Genomic DNA, 22,013 nt, shown 5'->3' on the forward strand with positions numbered 1-22,013 from the left:
TCTTTAAGACTATTCAAATGTGAGTTCTATACAGGCCCAATGTTGGCCCAACAAAAATCATAAGATATATTGATAATGACTGGAAGGAAACATGCAAAACGTGTGTTTGCAATCACTTCTCTAAGAGATTTTTAAATTAATACTGGCTATGGACTAACATATTAACTTGTCAAATAATTATTTGACATTTGAATGATAAGAAACAATTCTTATTGATAATTAAATTTAATACATTTAGAAAATTATGGTGTGTGTTTTCTTCACAAATGAAAAAGCATGTTAATTATATTTCTCAACCAAACAATCTGAATGCAAAATGTAAAGTAAAGTAAATTAAAAAAAATATAAATATAATATGTTGATTTTTATCCTGTACCCTCGTCTGTGTGTGTCAATAATCTGGGCATCAAGTTAAAGATAAGAGAACACTTTCAGCAGAATGCAATTAGGCAATGAGATAAACAGCGGGAGACTGGTCAGTTTGTGGAGAAAAGCGTGATATTTGATACAGGAATTAGGATGGTCAAATTAAAGACAAAGACCCTCCATCGCTGCTTCGATCACAGCATTTTCCCGCCTGTTAGATCGAGACAAAGAACTTTGAAAAGTAGAAGCTTGTTGGCCATTTTTTTGTGGAATTTTACCAATTCAACAATCATGTAAGTATTAATTTATGTATTGTTTGTTTATTTATGATTCTTCTTAACAAACTTGATGATTTTTCTGTCTTACAATTTGTTCAGAAAGTTTGAAATTCACTTTTTATTTCTGATAGTTCAAATTTTTGTTAGTGTAACGTAAAGCATTAAATAATTGAAATACTGTTACTTTAAAATGTGAAAATTAGCGACATCAATCAACCAGACTTGTATGAGATTTAATTATTAGGACCCTACACTCTAAACCACATAAATTTATACCGGGTAGTAGATATGTTTTTGCAAAGCGCAGATTAATTTGTATTATGCAAGTAGTTGTAGAGTGTTTCGGCTAAGTAGCTTCATCAGGAGTCACAGACACATAATACGATGTTTATTTTAAGTGAGTCCTGATTATCTCGTCGCCTATGTTCTTGTGTTTGCTGTAAGTGATGATTGGTTGAGAATTAAATAAAGTTTTGCATTCTGGATTTCTAAGATTGATATTCCAATATTTCAGAATTCGTTTTTTCAGTCCTTTAATGCAAGGGTTAAATTTAGTAACCAAGACAGTAGGGTTACGTAATAGCTGTTCTTTAGTGCGTTTGATCGGTTTGTGTTGATCGTTTCTTTGATGGTACGATCAATTTCTGAGATAGAGTAACCTCGCTTTGATAAGTGCGTCCTGAAGTCATATAAGTGTTGCATGATGTAATATTGTAGGGTCAGTAGTATTTTTTGCATGTCTAATGCATTCTCCTTTAATGAATCCCTTAAAAACAGCTGGGCTATGAGCGCTCTGTCGTCCTTCATAAATTTTGCTTCTTTATGAATTTGCGAGTTTTTTAATTGAATGTTGAATAATTTGCATTGTTTAATTTCAATATGTTATAAAAATTGAAGTGTTATAAATAGTTTTGAAGTAACAGGTTCTGACTGAACTTTTCTAAAAAGCTGACGAGTGACATACCTTAAAATATCTTAACTAGACAGCATAAAATATCGTTAAGTTGTTATAAATTACCATTTGAACTTAGATATGGAACAGTTTAGTGTTAAAGTTGGGTAGTCTATCTAGACTTTGGGAATATAAAAATTTTTATTTCAATTTCTCTTAATGTACTAAATGAAAACAAAATAAATTTTGGGTAAATTATTGTAGAATTAAATTGATATAAAAATGAATCAAAAAAGGTAACAAATTTAAAAAAGATCTTTTCGTTGCAGGTAAAATTTATTTTTGTGGATGCCATTGCATATCCATATCCTTAAAAAGTCATCTTTAAATTAATTTAGATATTGTTGGGTTTTTGAAAATTATTTTGCTGACTATTCCCTTTCACTATTAAAATGAATGAGTACCCAAGGGGAAAGGGCACGTCATACTGGTCAATTAGAAGACGTGTTCGTAGAACATTAGCTCAAAATGTCTTAGAAAGTGAAGATGAAGAAACATTTGAACAAAATAGTTGTTCATTGCAGATAGGCCCTGCAGTTTCAGCTGATAGTAATATTGACGAACCATGTAGTTCTGAAGTAGAGCAAATAATCTCAGATGAAGAATCAGTCTTAAGTAGAAGGTCTACAGACAATGAAGAAAGTGATATTTGTCATGCACAAGCAGAAAATAGCAATGAGTTTGAGATGCACTGTGGATTGAGACATGTATGGAGTGACTCTTCTGACTCAAATGCTGATAGAGAGAGTGATAATGAGTCAGATGAGGCTTTGAAAAATTATTTACGAGATTGGGCTGTTAAACATCAGATTCCAAATGTTTCTTTGTCTGATCTTTTAAAAATTTTACGCCATTTCCATCCTGATTTGCCAAAAGATCCTCGAACATTACTTAAAACGAAAATGAATTATACCATTCAAACTAAATGTGGGGGAGAGTACTATTACTTTGGCATTGCGTCATCCCTTTGCCATGTACTTAACCAAAGTACAAATGTGATACCAGATCAATTTTCACTGAAACTACAAATAAATATTGATGGTTTACCTCTCTTCAAGAGCACCTCTGACCAATTTTGGCCAATACTTGGACAAATTCAAAACATCGAAGGCAACAATAAAATTTTCATTATTTGTCTATTCTATGGAACCAAAAAACCTAATAATCTTGAAGAATATTTATATGACTTTATAACTGAATATATGGAAATTGAAAGAAATGGAATTGAATTCTCAGGAAAACAGTTAAATGTTACGATCGATTCAATCATATGTGATGCACCAGCCAGGGCATTCATTAAAAATGTGAAGTCTTATTCTGGTTATCACGGTTGTGAAAAATGTACTCAACGCGGCAGGTGGATGGGTAAGATGACATTTCCTGAGATAAACGCTCCTTTAAGAACAGATCAATCCTTTTCTCAACAATATGACGATGACCATCATTTAGGTGATTCCCCTCTCTCCATAACAAGTATACGCATGGTTACACAAATCCCCTTGGATTATATGCATTTGGTTTGTCTTGGAGTCATGAAACGCCTCCTTTTACTGTGGATTAAAGGTCCATTGCATTGTAGACTAGGATCGCATGAAGTGCAGCAAATATCTGAGTCTTTAGTGGCACTTAAGCATTGCATACCATCTGAATTCGCAAGAAAGCCTCGGCCATTAGCAGAAATAGAAAGATGGAAGGCAACAGAGTTCCGACAGTTTTTGCTATACACTGGGGTTGTAGCTTTATATGATGCTGTTCATCCAAACATTTATCATAATTTTCTTCTTTTTAGTGTGGGGATACGTATTCTACTTAATGAGAGGCTATCAAATGAATACAATCAATATGCACACGATCTCCTACGAACTTTTGTCACACATTTTTATCAGGTTTATGGCGATGAAATGGCTGTTTACAATGTCCATTGTTTGGTTCATCTTGCTGATGAAGCCCGAACTTTTGGTAGTTTAGACAACATTTCTGCATTTCCATTTGAAAACTTTCTTTCGAAGTTAAAAAAAATGGTGAGGAAGCCAACTTTTCCTTTGGCACAAATTATTCGCAGATTGTCAGAACAAACGGATTTGCAAAAGGAACAAAAAACTTATCCACATTTAAGTAAACCCCATAGCAGTGGACCTGTTCATGAAAGACTTGTGCATGGTTGTCAGTATCAGAAAGTAGAGACAGTGAGATATGTATTTAAAACAAATTTCAAAGATAGCTGTGTACGAATCGATGGAAAAATATGCCTAATTAAAAACATTATTTTGCATGAAGGTAAAATTTTTCTTGTTCATCAGGTCTTTGGAACATCAGAAAACGCATTCGTATGTCCGTTAGAATCCAAATTACTGGGAATTTTAAAAGTTTCGAATTTAGGAAACACTTTTCATTTTTCCGAATTGAATGACGTAGAATCCAAATGTGTCATTCTGCCATTCAAGAACAAATATATTGCGATTTCATTTACAGATGCTGATTGGTAGGTTAAAAAACACCTTACAATTGGAGTGAATAGTCAGCAAAAATAATAGTTTTATGGTTTTGGGTTTTGTTTTGTTTTTTTTTTTTTTGGTATCTTGTTTTTGTTTTTTGTTTTAAAACTTAATTTAAATCAAATCATTAATAAGGTCATTGACAACTAATGGATATGCAGTGGTGGAATTTACAGAAGAAAAGGAAGTTGATGTGGTTCCTATGAGGTGGTTAGCTGAAAATGAAACTATGTGCCAGTGGCCAACCTTTAGAATGACAGCCAAAATAAGAAAGGCAGTGAAGGCAAATATTGCCCCGAATGCAGAATTTAGACCTCTTCCAGTCAGGGTACTGGCAAAAACAAGTAAGTCTATCAGCAATCAAAATATAATTATATAGTAAACTTGAGTATATATATTCAGTACATATTACTGTATAATCAACATTGTATTAGAGATTTTGGTCTAGTGAATACATGTATATATCTTTATGCAGCGGAGTACAACGATGCACGGAAAAAACTGTCAAAAGCAACATATACATCAGACTTGCAAACTGATGCTGAAGAGAACGAGGATATTGGTTCCAGGAAGACCAAAAAGTTTGTATTATATCAACTTAGTCATGTTTTGTATTACCATTCAAAGTTATGTTAAGATTATTCTAACAATACATTGGTATTGTGTTCCTAGACCAAGCCGTTTTGAGTCTTCAGATTCAGAAGAAGTTGAGTGTGATAAACAACAAGATGAGGAACACCACCGACAACAGATTAGAAAATCTCCTCGAAAGATTCAAAGGAAAATTGCCCCACCAAATCTGCCAAGCCTTCCAGCTCCCCCATGTCAGCCCTCGTCTTCAAAACCAACAAAAACTAAAGCACCAACCAATTGTACAGCATCGTTATTTGATAAAGGCCCCTCCACTTCAGGTATGTATTTAAAATGATTCAGTGCCAATTTATTTTTTTTAAAATGTTATCTCACATAAATATTGCAAACTTATTTATTGTCTGTTTTAAACTCTAACCTTGTTTTTAGCATCAGAAAAGAAAATTGTAAACTGCTTGGAAAAAATCATGACCAACGTTGAGGAATTGAAAGTACAGATGCACCTAAACACGCAGCTGTTACAGGCAACAATCTCAAAGGTTGATGGACTTGGAGGCCTCCCAATATCCGGTGGAAATGAGCTTGACACGGAATTAGACGTGTGCTTTCCTCTTAAATCACAAGAAGATATCGATAAGCTAGAAGACACACTGCAGGATAAGGACAAATGTAAAACTTTGGTAGGTTTAAATGTCTCTCTCTCTCTCTCTATATATATATATATAATTGCTACATGTACATGAGGTGCCATTTATTATATGCATTCATTATGCACACATCTTAAATTATACAGGTGAAATCGTTATCAACAATTGGAGGGGAAAATGCCAAAACAACAATCAGGAGACTCCTGTCTCACATGATATCAAACCCACTGGCGATTAAGATAAACTGGATGGGAAAGGGAGGGAAAATTCCTTTCTCTTCCTTAAAATTAAAGGAAATATTAAAAGGTATGTATTGAGAGAGAGAGAGAGAGAGAGAGGTCTTCCATGGACATTCTTTGAGAAATAAATACATTATTCTTATTTATTTATTTATTTATTTAGAAACAGTAAGGAAGAATCGCTTGTGCTCCAACACCACTGACACAGAGATATTCACTATAGCTAAAGACTGGTTCCGTTTTGCGAGCGACAGGGACGGCGGGCGAAAGAAAAGGGCCGAAAAAAGGAGGCAGCAGATAGCCAACCAAAACACTCAAGATGATCAAACAGAAAGTGAACCTGAGCATGCTTAGATGTGTGTCGCTAAAATGAATTTGGTTCCTAACCACTAAAAGAATATGAACATTTTCCATTCTTTAATTCTGTTTTTTTAGGCATTTATCTTTTAAAAAATTTGGCGCAAATTTTAAAATGTACCATTTCACCAAAAAAAAGAGAACTAAGTACAATAAAAAATAAAAGAGATTTTTTTTTCAATTAATGTTTTATTACTTATCTTTTAAACACCTATTTTTCATGATAAAGTAAAATTGTAACAGTAAATAGTGAATTATTGTTTGACCAAAGGGGAAATATATGGGTCAACGTTTAACGTACATGTCCATTGTTTGCCAACATTGAGCCGATGGGTTCTACACGTTGGACCTATGTAGGACCTTCAGCTGGGCCTACGTAGAACTGATGAGCAAAATAACGTTGGGCCAATTTAACGTCTTTTACCAACATTGGCCCGACGTAATCTAGCATTGTTGGGCCAATGCAGGCCCTACACGTTGGGCCTACGTAGAACCGATGAGCAAAATAACGTTGGGCCAACATTGTTTACAAACGTTGGTACGACGTAATCTAGCATTGTTGGGCCAATGCAGGCCCAACATGTTGGGCCAGTGTAGGCCCTACACGTTGGGCCTACGCAGAACCGATGAGCAAAATAACGTTGGGCCAACATTGTTTGCCAACGTTGGCCCGACGTAACGAGCATTGTTGGGCCTATGTTGGCCCAACATAGTCATGCTATCTGGGAATGATTTACTAATCGTCTAAAATGATAAAGATTCAATTTAAATGTGTCGAAAAAAATTTCAAAAACATTTCTATCACAGACTAAGCAAGTCTTTTGTCACAATATTGTGTGACACTGTACAAAAATTATCTTTCTTTTTTTTTTTTGTAATTGTACGTCGAATCCAACTCATTTGAGAATTCGTTAAATTGGTTATGCCTTCAGAGCACGGATTTCTCTCTCCAGAACTGTGGTGACTCGGATAGCCTCTTCAGCCTTTTCTCCCCCGATGTTTTTCAGAGCAACAAGAGCTGCTTCTCTAACATTGGAGATAATATCATTTCTCCTACAATCAAATTCAAACTAGAGGGTGACAAGAGAGCCTCCGCTGACATGCAACATTTAATTAAGTGAAATTCTAAGAGTGTGAAAATAATAATGGATGGAAATGGTACAAAAAGAAAAAAAAACGAAGGAGTAAGGGTGAATTGGAAATTTTAACAGTCAAAGAGAAACATGAAGTTAATCCGTAATTCATCGTACTCAAGAGACATATCTGCTGACTATCTACAAGCAAAGAAAAAATTAAGTCTGGAAAACGGTTAACTATTTGAAATTTTCAAAGTCTAAGGGTCATAACTTTAGTTAAAATGGGCCAATCGCAACAATACTCAAAAACTCGATCTGCAAATTATCAGTATCAAAAGAAATAAAAAGAAATATCAACTCGTTATTCTCAATCATAGAAAAAGTCCGGAAAACGTTGAATTAATAGAAATTTTCAAAGTCTAAGGAACGTAATTTTCGTTAAAACAGGTCAACATCCCAAAAATCAAACTTGTTATCTACAAGTATAGCAAAAAAAAAAAGGGGGGGCGGAAAAGTAACTATGACGGAATGACAATGAAAGAATGACGGACGGAAAGGGATAACACTATATTCCCCGGCCATTTCATGGCACGAGCATTACAAAATGTTCTTAAATCATAGATTTTTTTTAAAATTCATATCTTACTAATATGTAACCGAGCGTTATAATATTATCTATTTAGAATGACCTATTGTTTACTATGTTATCATCAATTAACTGAGTCTTTATTGTTGCTTTTTAAAAATACAAAAACGAAGTAGTGCAATTTTCTGTAATTTACACAACAGAGGACAGAGAGATGTTTAAAATTTCAGGAAATTTAAATACTATACAAGGCCAAATTTTCATCAAATGCATACTTAAAAGACAAATATAATCAATATTTGTATTTAAAAATCTTTGCAAGATTAATTATTCAATTATTAAATGCAGTTAAAAAGTCACTACAATTTATGCTGGTTGATTTTTTGACTAATTCCGTATTTTAATATTATTTTAAGATTTAATATTCCAACTGGAACTATAAGGAATATGTTCTGGATAAGATTATATGCAACATCAAATACTGCCCAAGATTTTCTAGAAATCATATCATATTCTTCTTATTAAAATGCAGCAAAAATTGAAAGCAAAGTGAAAAGAAGATGCATTGTATAAAAACTTTACCACAGATTGACCAGTGCTTCCACAGCCTGTGTTGCCTTGACATGCCCCAGGGCCAGGCACGCTGCCTCCCTCACCACCCGGTCTTTAGATTTCAGACACTTTTTCAGGTTGACAATGGTTTTGATATCATTGGACCCTGTCCTTGCCAGAGAGATAATGGCTACAGCTTGTATGTTGACATCATTGTCTGTTAGCAGGTCCAGTAAAGCTTCTATCACTGTTGCACTTTTGTACTTGCCTTTGGTAAAAAAAAAAGTTCAATTCATGTGTTTATTTAACTATATGTGACTTTTGCATTATGAAAGAATTTTTTCACAAAATTTACCTTATCTCCGTATGAGTGAAAAATTCTCGAGAGGGACATTAAACACAAACAAACAAAGACAAAATTTACCTAAATTTTCAATGGCCTGGACCCTGACAGAGGAATCCATACTGAATACTTCCCTCATTGCATAGCTCTCTCTGGCTTGTTCCTGGATTCTGAACCACAGCGGATGAACAACATCGTCAAGAGTGCAAAACGCTATACAACAAAATTATTATTTTTACCTTTACAAAGGAGTCTTTGAGAGGATATATATAATTTCAACAGTGGATATGTTCTAGATTTTTTGAATTCCTAAAAGTAATAAACAGTGTCCATTTTAAATAATTCATTGGCTTCTAATTTTTTATCCGTATGCACTTATGACTTAAGAAGAATTCATTATCGCAAACTCTTCCAACCTACCTAGATAGTTTTCCCTATTCAACATCATGTCACCTGTTTCTATCAGCATCTCTCGTCGGAGAATGGATAGGAGCCATTCCGTGTCTTTTTCCCCAAATGTTTCCTCAAAATCCTCCTTGAAATCTTTCAGGAGCTGATTCCTGAATCTTGTATGAAACAGTGACAGAAAATCGATCAAATACAATGAAAACAAATTCAAAGTATGACAATATTTAATTCTTTTAACACTACATATCTATGACATGCTGTTTTAGTATTTATTGATAAAGTATTTCTTGTATTAAAAGGGTATCCCTTTTCTTAAAGATATCCTTCATTCTAGGGATATTCTTCATGCAAAAAAGGATTATCTCTTTTGGTCCAAGAGGTAAAATGGACAGAAAAACATCTTTTTTCACATGATATATATCTTCCTGCGTGTGAGATATGTTTATTTTTTCTAGAAAAAGATTTATATTTTTTTTTACAAAAAAAAATTACATACTTTCTTAAAACCACAAAATTGCCCATAAATGAGACCTCTTTCTCTCTTTAAAACATAAAATTCTTCATAAACTGAAACCCTTTTGTTGCAAGAGAGATCTTACAAGAATTCTCTATCGCAAAAAGTGATATTTCTTTTGACGAACTCACTTAAATTCATGTATCCGCCATTTTAAAGAGAAAACAAAAGGTAATGACATCAGTATTGCAAAAGGTAATCTAATTATGATATATTGCTGAACATAAACAAAACAGTCACTTACTTGAAATGGACTGAATTACAAAAAATGACTGTTAAATCATATATGTATATCTTACACAACACAATTGGTTTCAAACAGTCTAACGTATGACTAGAATTGATCGTATAATTTTGGAATTATGAAGCATGTGGTGAATTCTTCAAATACCAATCTTAGTGTGTGTATCAAAAACTGCACCTTATAATAAACCATAAAACAAGAATATAATTCGATTTTAAATGTTTAAGTAACATATGAAAATTGATTATTTTAAACAACAATAAATTCTCACTCATAGGAAGGTATTTAGGAATTCGAGTATTTCAAGCATAAATATCGCTGTTTATAAAAAATTTCATACGGAATGCGTATATTCATCTATGTTAAGTAATACCAAACAACACAAGCATTTATCAACACCGACATTTATATTGTCAAGCTTTTCTAAATTTCAAGCACAAGTCTCAGTACATCACGCGAGAACTGTCTTCACAGCTGAGGATAACGACTGGAAAATATGAAGTTGTATTTTACCTTGTGTTACCGCATTAAGGACTAGGTTGAAAATGAAAAATAAAAAAATCCATCTTATTTGAAGGAAATTTGCCTGACGACATTCGTACTAAAAATCATTTTTTGCACCAAATGATTTGTACGGAGATCCGATGCCCCCCCCCCCCCAAAAAAAAGGTAGAGGTTATTATTGCTGTTAGTGACTGTTCCTTCCCCAAGCGCCTGGCATTATAAGTGAAAGTCTTTCCGATGAGACCTTAAAAACCGATGTCCCGTGTCGCGTTGGCACGATAAATAACCCTCACTGCTTAATGGCCCTGAGTGTCGAGTATAGGTCTAAGTTTGAAGCCCTTCACCGGTATATGGTGACGTCTCTATATGAGTGAAAAATTCTCAAAAGGGACGTAAAACAACATACAATCAATCAATCTTTGGCTAAAAATGCAGCATTTGAAATCTGATGGGTATAATAAAACATATACTCTTCAGAAAAAGAAACTCATATTAGAATTTTAGTGACTCATTAAGACATTATGGATTCTTAGTAGAATGATATATTGATAACAAAGAAATGAGGTAAACAATGGGTCTATAATCAAAATGTCATAAATGTTCAAGACTTTTTCAATCATAGAGTTCAAGGTCATTTCAGATCACTATCTTGTATGCCCACCACAGACACCAATGATAGCCTAGAACTTCATCCCAATGGACGCAAGTGAGAATATATGTTTGAAACTGTATAGGAATGCTAACCAACTCTAAATGTAGAGCTTGTGTCAGCTGTTGGAGAGTCTGAAGATGCGGTTGTCTTTTAGGGATATGCTTATCCATTTTGTGCAATGCATGATCAATTGGGTATAAATTTGGCTGTTTAATTGATCAAGGCAGAACAAGATACTGTGGTCTTGCACGGATGCACTTGTTAAACGAGTTGTATGAAGCTGTGTATTGTCAGAATGAATCCAGGATGCTGCATTATTAGAGAGACATAAGCAGGTAGGACATCTTAGGAGTATCTTTGTGTTGTCAAAGTCCTTCGTATTAAACCAAATCAGTCCTGCTGGTATACAATAACGTTGTCCACATCATTTCACTACCACCACCAACTCTATCAACTTCCCGAACACAGTTTTCTGCAAAAACGATCGTTACGAAGATTATACAATCTGGCTCTTCCATCAGGATTTGCGATAGAGTTTTGGACTTGAAGTTAAACCAAACTGTTCAGCGGTGTTGTTGTGGCCATATTCTGTTGATCTGACACATTTGAAGTCGATATTTGACTGTTGTTGGGTCAGACCAATAGCAGGAATAAGTACCCAAGCTCTAATTCCAGCAAACGGTCTTGTCTGTGCAGTTCAGGGATAGCTAATACTGTAGACGACGTCATTGTGGAACGTTAATGAAGATTACGCAAACCAATGAAGCGATCCTGTGATGCTGATATCACGCATGATCTGCCATATTTTGGCGATCATTTGTAATAACATGCTGTTGGTATCTGTTTTGTAGGTGATATACATGTATGGTGCTTTGTGCAACATTAAAACCTCTTGCAACAGTAGATTGTGGTGCACCTGCTTCCAGTCGCCAATTTACTTTTTGCCATGTGCGTCATTTAAATTCAGCATTTTAAAATAGCGTCAATTTTTAAAAATACCAGAAACAAAAAATCGAGAACCCATGCGTTTGATAGACTTTTTCTGAATGATATGGATCATAAACCAACAAAAGAAAAGTTTTAAAAAGGCCAGATTATAGCATTTTGCAAAATTAGGTCTTTTTGTCTGTGACTTTCGTAGAATGGCTGTCAAGTTCGCAAGAGCGTTTAAAAGAAATCGTATGACAAAAACTATTTTATATTATTCAGCGTCTTATTCCTATTATCCTATTATGCGTTTTTTTTTTTTTTTTTTGAAGAGTATACTAGAAGCAAAGCATGAATCTCTGATCAATATAGGGCATAGAAGTATCTGAAAAAAAAAACTGCTCCAAAAACTTTGACCTTGGACGCCAATGGCGACGCCGAGGGTTTAATAATACATGGGCTCCCCCAACTTCATTGAGGTGAGCTAAAAATGGATAACAGATATTCCTATTAACATTTAGACAGATGGATGTACAGAAAATACATCCATAGTACGACTCTGACACTCACAAACTTCGAAGTTTATATACAAGTATTTTGACCAGATATGAAGTCATTTTTTCAATTTACATTTCTTTTTTTTTTCCTTTTTTTTTTCTTTTTCTTTTTTTTTTTTTTTTGATAAAATAAGTACATGTACATTTAATAAGATGAAACAACATTTTGATTATTTTTAAAGAAGGTGGGCGAACAAGGCAAGCGCAATGCCTATAGTGCGACAAACATGAAAGTGAAAAATAAAATCTCAATTATAACAAAATTTTCTGTGATATTTCATCTAAAATTAAAAAATACTTTACGTAAAATCTCCACAATTTGCAAAAATCTCACAAAAATTGAAATTATTTGCCTAATAAATAGCATACACACACACTAAAGAGGGCAAAAAGGATCATTTTCTCATACTATAACACATTTTTTCAATATCAGTGGGTCTTCGCTCCATATTTTTGACAGTTTACCCTCAAATTTGCGTAAAAATATACATTTTTGGTTTACAAAAACATGGAGCAAAGACCCACTTTACCTTAAAAATACACTTTTATGACACATTTGCATCTTTCCGAGAAATACTTGAAGTCCGTTTAGCCAAGGGTCACATCACAAACATGATTTAAATGCCATTATTCATCAGGAGCTGTGTAGCCTAGTGGTTAGCGTGTTAGTCTCAAAGAAAAATGATGCTCAGGATTTTAATTGCTAGGGTTCAAACCCCACGAATACCACATTATTTTTTTAATAGCAGAATAAATTTTGCCAAGAAAATTTCCTCAGAAAAGTTCTGTTTGTTATAATTTCATGAATTTCAATAATGAGAACTTTTATTACTCTAAATACTAAATTCATAAATTGATTATGATTTTTATATATCTGAAGCTATAGGCATTCTGTGCGCCTTGGTCACCCATCTCCTTTCATCCTTTTACAAAAAGTTTTCTATAAAATTACCTTTTGTGTTATTCCAAATGGTTTCAATGCATTTTTTTTGGTTAAAAGACCATGTGCATATTATTACTTTTATTGAAAATGGTTCATAATTTTTTATCAAACAGTGCTTCAATATGATACCTTAATTTAAATCATCTAATTTTTAATTCATGAAATATATTAAGAGGTCATTACACTTTGAATACCTTAATTAAATGTGCACAAGAGTACAACATACTTAAAACATTTACTAAAATGTAAGTTTAAGATTTCACACAAAAAGCTTAAGGGCTATGGAGAACAAATCTTCATATGTTTGATGTTTGAAAAATTCATACACTGTATTTATTTTGAAAACTTTACTAATTTTAATTTGCCAAAATACCTGGGACAAAAATTGCTTTATCTTACTCACTATATGTCAATCCAAATAATTTGCTTTCAGAATAAACAGTAAAACACTTTGCCATAAGCATCAAGATAATTTATGTAAAAAAAATAATTGAGTTGGATTTGATTTTGTCTGTCTCTTTTCTTTTAACTGGATGACAAATGAGTAAAATTTTATGATTAAGAATATTTCATATCTCTTTAAAGGTACATACTTTTCCCAATCGATAATTGTTTCTTTTCCAAAACATTCATTCCAGTAAGTACTGGCGTCTTCCAGATAAAGTCTGGACATCTTTGTTTTTGACTGAAAACTCTTATTCAAGTTAGTTAAAGTTTTCTGTCTTTTTAGAGATTTCCTCAAGTCTGAAATAAAAAAAAGAAAACTTAATGTTTATTTACAGATTCAATCCTCCACCATGAAAATTAATAGTTTTTGTGTATTTGCTCATTGTGAAATAGTCCTCAAATCTATTAATTTCTCTGGCTTTATTCAATGCAGTGTCTGACACAAGTACCGTCTGCTTCGGTATTTAAAAAAAAACACTTATTTACTGTCTATTCAGAAAATAGTCAGTTTATTGTCCCTCTTGAAAGCAACTATTTCTCTCAGCTGCACCTCAGGAAATAGTTGCTAGCTGTCTTGGGGGACAATAAAATGGCTAATGTTCTCATAGCCAGTAAATAGGTGATTATACACTCTTGTGATTCATCTTTGCATAAGCTCAATAACCTACTTGTACTTTAATGTCAAAAAATAGGGAAAAACTCCAGCACCTTTAGTTACTTGTAAAATGCCCCAGATCTTTAAAAAATTTCCTTGCTTCTGGGCATGTACACATCGTTCTTCAAGAAGTACATGTAGGTATATATCAGCGCTGATTTTGGTCCCCAGATTTTATGGTGATGGCAGAAATGTTATGATTTGAATATATTTTTCATAATGATCTAAGTTATAACAGGGAGAATGGAAAACATTCTTCCAATGAAATGTGTAAATCATTTGACTTTTATATCACAAATCTGAGAGACATGTTATTTGATAAGATTAAAAGATCCAAATTGAATTGCAAAGAAAAGATTACTTATTTTCATTACTTGAGATTTTCAAACAGAAACCTACTGGTTAAAGCATGCCAACATACTTTCTTAAAATGCTAAAATTTTTCACTTTATTTTTATCTAAAAATGTTGGAATTTGGGTTAATTCTTATATGTAGGCCATCAACTCCTGTACATTACAAGATATTGATTTATTTAACACTTGCATTTGCTATTAAAGAATTTATAGATATACTTTAACAACTTCGACATTACCTTAGTATAAGAACCAAAAACAAAGCTCTATCATACCTTGTTCCTTCATTGTTCATGATCAGAATCATCTTGAATGTCCTATCAATATTTCATTGGTGAAGGAAATAATGAACAACTAAGAATGTAGAACAACACTTCTATTGACTGACAATTATAGTTACACAGGTTGCAATTTCTCTTAAAATTTTTTTGGAAATATATTTTGACTTCACATCCTTATGGGTCAGTAACATTAAATTTAGATGCTACTACTGTAAGTTATAAATTAAAGTAAGGTAATAAATCCTCAATAATTTGTTTATTTCTGTTTGTATATTCAAAAAAATATATATATCTGAAAAGTAATTTATTCTCAGTTATAAATGTTTATCTGAGATGATATGATCTGACACTTTTCATCATGTCATATTTTATCTTAAAGTGCTATAATGGGCCTCATGTCAGGGTGAAAAGTTTCTATTATTATGTAGGATATACCATCTTGAATTACTTTCCACACTGAAATACATTTCTAAGATTTAAACAATAAAATATCTTTCTTTCTTTGTTAATGCAGGGATAATAGTTGCAACATAATGCAGAAAAAATACACAACTTGTGTAAGTGGGTCAGATAAATGATTGCAACCATTGTAACCATTTCCATCCCTAATGCATTTAAAAAAAGACATTTTCTTGCATGTTTATAAAATATTCATAAAAAGTGGAGAGTTTATGTTGGAAAAACTTGTGTCCAATCTGATAGATTATGATTCAATAAGATATTTAAGGAATGAATTTGACAGCTACCCAATATATACAGTATGAAGTAGGTTGGGGCAGTTTACGCTTTATAAACCGCGAAGCAGTTTATAAAGAAGCGTAAACTGTTCCAACCCACTTTATACCATATAAATTGGGTAGCTATCAAATTCATTCCTTATAATTTAATTTTCATTCATTTAGTGTAAGAAAAAAAGATGATTGCCTTTAAAAAATGACTTCAAATTGTACAAAATTTAAATGTAAGGTCAGGCGGATCGATACATTTTTGACACAAGTCATTTTGACGTAGGCAACCCAATTAATTTATATGATATAAAGAAATTTTTTTATCCAATCAAATGGCACGTTACAATCTGAATTAAATTATGTTTAAATCAAATCAAATATAAAGTGGTCAAAAAGCACATAAAATACTGAATTATTAATCTGTACATTTCACTGATGCACAAGAACCTTCTTGAAAAATCTTTCAAACAGAAAGCTTTAAGAAAAAGGTTCTAACAAGTTTATTGTTCATGGATTGCTAAAGACAACTAGTTTTCATATTTTAGAAATAAAGGCAAAAATATTGACAGTGGATATTAACTAATATAATTTACATAATTTTAATATCGCTTATTTTCATCCAGCTAGAATACTTGACAACTAAGAGCAAACCAAACCAGTTGGTCGATGAAAATAAAAAGAATGTGCAACTTCCTAAATTATTTCTTAAGTTACAAAGTGAGCTGTTCAAGTACAGATCGACTTTTTGTTTTCCTTGGAAAGGGTGAACACCTGAGATAGTTGTGCATACTGATTGAAAAGTGAAGTAACCCATAACACATGAATAAAGATAGTTAACTGTTAGTCAATTAAGTGTGGATATTAATTAGTATATATTTTGTATTTACCCTGTATTTTTACTGCTTCCTCATTTGTTTCTGAATGTGTGACAATGGGTAGATCTTTTTAAAATTAAACTTATCAAATATTTAAAAAAGAGAATTATTATAAATAAATGAATCTAGATCTTAGTGAATCCATAAATGCAGGAACTCACGATGAATGTGAAAAATATATATAATTACATATTACAAGTGAACTGAATAAAAAAATTCTAATAGAATAAATAATTCATGTGTAAAAAAAAAAAAAAAAAAAAAAAAAAAAAAATGTTATAACAGACCTTGTTTACTGCCATCTGCTTTCTCTGCCTCAAGCTCACTTTGAATCTCTTCACAGACTTTATCCACAACCTCTTTACTTTCACTTTCAAAGTTGTTACACAATGAAAACCATTCAAATCCAGCTAGTTGAAGTTTCCTGAATGGAAAAATTATTTTTTTGAATTTAATGGTTGAAAGATTAATTAAAGGGATACAGTTCTTAAATTACAAAAATAGTCCAATAGAGAAAAATAATCCACATACAAGTTTATTTTTCTTTGTCAATTTAGCCAAAGTTTTATAGAAAACTGAAAATTTTAAGACCTTAGAATTCAATCATGAAAAAAAAGAGAAATTCGGTAAAATGAAAAAAAAAAATCTTTGCAACCCCCTTTGCTGTAACATTACATGGTATCAAAGCAATAAGGGCAGGAGTCTAAAGGCAGTGATATTTAATAAATTACTTCCTAGGCAAGTACTTTTACAATAGGAAGAGGATTAATATAAATAGATGTCACATGACACAAATTTAAACATATGTAGTTCTCACTCAAGTTTCATCTGTTCAATGAAATGGTGTCAATGTGGACAAAACATTCATAAAAGTAAACAAGAGGCCCAAGGGCCTTAACGGTCACCTGAGTATAATACAACAATTTAGAGGAGTATAAAATGAACTGAAAGGTGAAGCTTTGTTGCCCAAAGCAAGAAAAATAGGGTGATCAGGATCAACAAAATTATAAGTCTAGTATTCATTACCAGTTCATAAATTAGATTCTAATCTGTTCCCCATTTATTGCTATCACCATACAGTATATCAACAAACTATCAGTGCTTCTGTAATATTTTTCATTCCTTGTTGAAATCTCTTACATTGGCCTCTCTTGCTCTTTAATGAACATTTAATAAGACAAGTTATTTTTGTCTCATTTTTATTTATCTATTACTTACAAGTCTACCTGAACATTAAAACTATGAAAGTACTTTTTGTATTATACAATAAAAATTCTTGCATAATTCTCTTATTCTATTAATCTTTCAAGTACATGTACATTATTTACAATGATTAATTATCAAAAGTAAATGGCAAAGGGGAATAACTCCTCTCGGTAGAATACAAATTAATAGAGCCCTGGTCAGGACCAGAACACTTGACCAAATGGTCCAGATGTTCAAAAATCTGGTAAAAATACCCTTCCTTATTAAAACTTTTACTCTGCATCCGATATGCCCAGGAGCAGAGAAGATTTTCAAAGAAATAATGCATTTTTACTACAGATATTATCAATAGAGCCCCTCCCCCCTCCCCACCGAGAAACACCAGAGCCTCTGACCCTGGGACCAGAAGTTTGCTCATCATAAGTAATCACTTTGTTTATCTGCTTAACACTAAGGAGCAGACAGGATTATTTAATAGAATTAATGCATTTTCACTTACACAAGCACATCTGACCCAGGGGTCATGCAATTCACTACTCTGGAAGAAGCACACTTGCTCATCAGAACTTTACACTTAGCTTCTTTGCTTTTTTTACCAGAAGCAGAAAAGAATATTTTCAAAGAAATTTTGCTTTTTCACTATATAATCAATAGACCCCCCCCCCTTTTCACCAGAACCCTTGACCCTGGGGCCATGAAATTCAAACTTTTGGAAGAGGCCTCCTTGCTTATCATAACAATGTATTTAGTTTGTTTAAATAATACCCAGGGGCAGAGAAGAAGATTTTCAAAGAAATAATAATAATAATAAATATATTGATAAATGTACATATCTGACAGAATACTTAAAATACAGGCATGGTACTAAAATGTATGTTTACTTCAACATAACATAAAGTTCTTTTAGTTCTTTTACATAAATAAAGTTTTAAAAATTGAGTTTTGCTGCACTAAAAATAAGTTTTCTTAGTCTGAGGACAATGTAACTGTATGAATAATGTACTCCAGCTACAAAAATGTCCCTATATATCTCTTACACCAGCAGCTGCTTGAGCTGGTGCACAAGTTTTAATTACAAAGTCAATTCTCACATAATAACTGAATACACCCAAAACTATGAAAATTTTCAAAACAAATCTTAACCCAATGTATATCAAACAATATCTGTATGCAAACTTATATTACTACAGATAGTGGTGATTAATCTTCAAGCAGATGGGAATCTTTCATTACTTTCAAAATTACTTCATGCCATCAGTATTTAATTATCTTCTCTTAATTTTTTTAGGTATTATTTTAATCTGAATGAAGGGGGGGGGGGGAACAAATGTTCCAAATTACAGAGAATTGAGTTTTTGGTTCCCAAGCCACAAAAAAGAGGTTCACAAAAAACCTTGACATGTGATCAGGTAAGCAGTATTGAAGCATTCAATCTCAGAACATCAGGTAGCATATGTACATATGTAGCTGGCTTGTCAATCAAATCAGTAGCTAATTGTTTCCAAGTATGATGACAAGCGATAACATATTGAATATTAAATCTTAGGTAGATTTAAGGGAGTAAACATAAAACTGGGGATTTAAAGAAATTAAAGGATTTAAAATAAATGATATGTTGATATTGGATCCATCAAAAGCAGCTCTTATCTAACCAAAGGCACAATAAATATACAGTCAAACCTTGTTATCTCAAACTCCATGGGACCGAGAAAAAACTTTGAGATATCCAAGGATTCAATATATTAAAGGTAAAATACTTAAGGAATATGTGGTTGGGACTTCCAAATCACTTCGGCATATCCATGGTATTCAAGATATCAGTATTCGAGATACTGAAGTTCAACTATACCTATACTTACATTCCATTGTCCATATGATTCAGCAAGTCATCTCTCTCATTCAGCTGTACAGGATAAATATTCTTTTTGGACACATACGCCAAAGCTAGCTGATCCTGACAGAGTTTGGAACTGACTGAGGCTGTGCTCATGATGAAGACAAATATCTAACTCAAGAAAAAGTAACACATATTTAGGAACAATTCTTGCATTAATTTCAGTTAAAAATAATACATATGGTTTAATTCCCTTCGGTCACCTTTACATTAATGGAAACATCAAAGATTTAGCATGACTCTATTAGAAGTTTCATGTATTTTCACATCAGTATAGGTATAGATTCATGTTAACTCTACTGCTTTTCATGGAAAATAATCTAACCGCTTTTTTACCTTTTCTCCATCTACCACTTTTTTAAAAATATTTACCGCTTTTGTTTAAAATCCATTTTTGGTTCACTTGGTAGCCATTTTTGAAGCTACTCAGTTATAAAATCTTATTTGTTTTTTTTTTTGTCATGCAATTTCAATTTAAGAGCTAGCATACAAATGCTTTTTTCATACTTATCAAGCACGCATTTGACATAATGACAGGTGCATACCTCTCTGTGATTACATTGGTTACGATAAATTTCAGTGACACACTCACCAACAAATAGGGAGATAGTCTACAATCTGGATAAAAACTATTGACTTCTTTCATAATTATAGTAAAAAAGCGAATCAGCATTCACTTTTTTGCTACTCTACTTTGGCTTGTTTAAAAAAATACAAATTTCTTAAATGTACGTCATTTGATTATCTGTCAACAAAAACTTTGCCAAACGTTATTATTTTGCCCTGCAATAGAGTAGTACTGCAGTTACCGTGAATGGGCTAATTCTGATGAGTATGAAAAATATTTCTTTAAGAAATAAGGTATCATTTCTAAACATCTATCGGGATATAAATACGGGTTGGTCACGACATCAAATTCCATAAAGCCCAAAGGGCTTTATGGTAAAATTGATCTCGTACCAACCCATATTTATATCCCGATAGATGTTTAAAAATGATACCTTATTACTTATATTACATTTTTGACTCATTTATATTTTATATTTGCCTGATTATAATTTTTAAGGTGTGAAGTGTTTTGTTTTTCAAACTCAATGGCACGTGTTTAATCCATTGATTGTGTGTCGACCCTTTACATGTATGATGTCACTGAGACATTACGTCGAATGTTTATGATGTGAAGAACCCGTGTTTATACGGATATAGATACACATTGCTTTCAATAGTGTTATATAAAAGAAAGCATTTGCACATGTTAATATTTGCATATGTAAACATGGTAAATGGTATTTTTGTCTACATCATTACAGTTCATATATTTATTTTAATTATTGCAGAGGACATATAGAGGCCATATAGATTTACATGTTTCAAAAAAATTGAAGCATAAAACATCATGCTCCATGCTATCAGTTTTGTCAGAGGTCTGAATCTCCCTCTTTTTCGCTACAGTAGAATGGTAGATTAACATTCTGGGTGTGTACAAGTATAAAACTCAACATATTCAAGAGTATAACAATTTAATATTTTTTTAATATTTACCTTACAGTCTACTATGATTCTGCCAATGGCATTGAATATGTCAGTGCCTGCTGTAACATCAGTATCTGCCATCCAGGCATGAATCCCTTTTTTACTAATCATATCTGCAAAAATATCACAAATATATATTGTGTAACAAAAAAATATACATTTCTTCACTTGTAATTGATAAAGATAAGCATCCATCTCAATTGTAAAAAAAATTATATCTACTATAATGCTTAATAGCATAAAGGGCATATTTTTTTCCAAGCTTTTATGGTCATGTGTAAACTGTTTAAAGAGAATTTAACAGGTATATGAGCATCAGAAATTGAATCCATTTGTAATTTCTTTGACAATAAAATATATTTTAAAAAATTTGAAAATAAGTTTAACCTTTTAATTTTTTGACAACTTCTGTGTCCTCTTGGTCATAACTCAGCATCACTTCACATTTTGATTTCTTGGAGACCAGAGCGAGTTTCCCCTTCGTTTTATTACTGTGTAAGGCCATTTGGTGTTTACCGATTCTCTGAATTTAAAAAAATGCTAGAAGGCTTATCATTTAAGGAACATGTAATTAAAATATAAAGTAAAACTTTGCTTTATAGGTGAACGTGTTGGGCCCTAACGCTGTCAATACGGCAGTAAGTGTTGACATGGGGCTTGTAAACATCTGCACACTAAACGTACCTCTAAAAATAGGAGAGTTATCTCTGCGAGAATTAGATTAGAGTTACTGCCCTTACAGAAAATGACAAAAGAGCGATTATTCCTTACAAAGTAAAGATGTTGTCATTTATAGGTTCTATCCTGCA

The 22,013-nt window shown here is 32.5% G+C and overlaps 2 protein-coding genes across 2 annotated transcripts in view; one reads left to right on the forward strand and one right to left on the reverse strand.

Moving 5' to 3' along the window:
- LOC133205261 (zinc transporter ZIP12-like) overlaps window positions 1-22,013 on the forward strand; it is a 94,767-nt gene that overhangs the window by 41,249 nt on the left and 31,505 nt on the right. The window lies entirely within an intron of this gene.
- On the reverse strand, window positions 6,751-21,800 carry LOC133205720 (uncharacterized). The gene is made up of 9 exons (XM_061341584.1): window positions 21,592-21,800; window positions 21,214-21,317; window positions 19,637-19,782; window positions 16,859-16,995; window positions 13,825-13,975; window positions 8,903-9,048; window positions 8,564-8,695; window positions 8,170-8,407; window positions 6,751-6,978 (listed from the first exon to the last, which is right to left on the reverse strand). Exons 1-9 carry the CDS (start codon window positions 21,707-21,709, stop codon window positions 6,846-6,848), a joined length of 1,305 nt encoding a protein of 434 aa, XP_061197568.1. The 5' UTR covers window positions 21,710-21,800; the 3' UTR covers window positions 6,751-6,845.

The sequence above is a fragment of the Saccostrea echinata genome, unplaced genomic scaffold (assembly GCF_033153115.1).
Source record: "Saccostrea echinata isolate AGI-Se365-2 ecotype Australia unplaced genomic scaffold, CSIRO_AGI_Sech_v1 ptg000054l, whole genome shotgun sequence".
Classification (NCBI taxonomy): domain Eukaryota; kingdom Metazoa; phylum Mollusca; class Bivalvia; order Ostreida; family Ostreidae; genus Saccostrea; species Saccostrea echinata.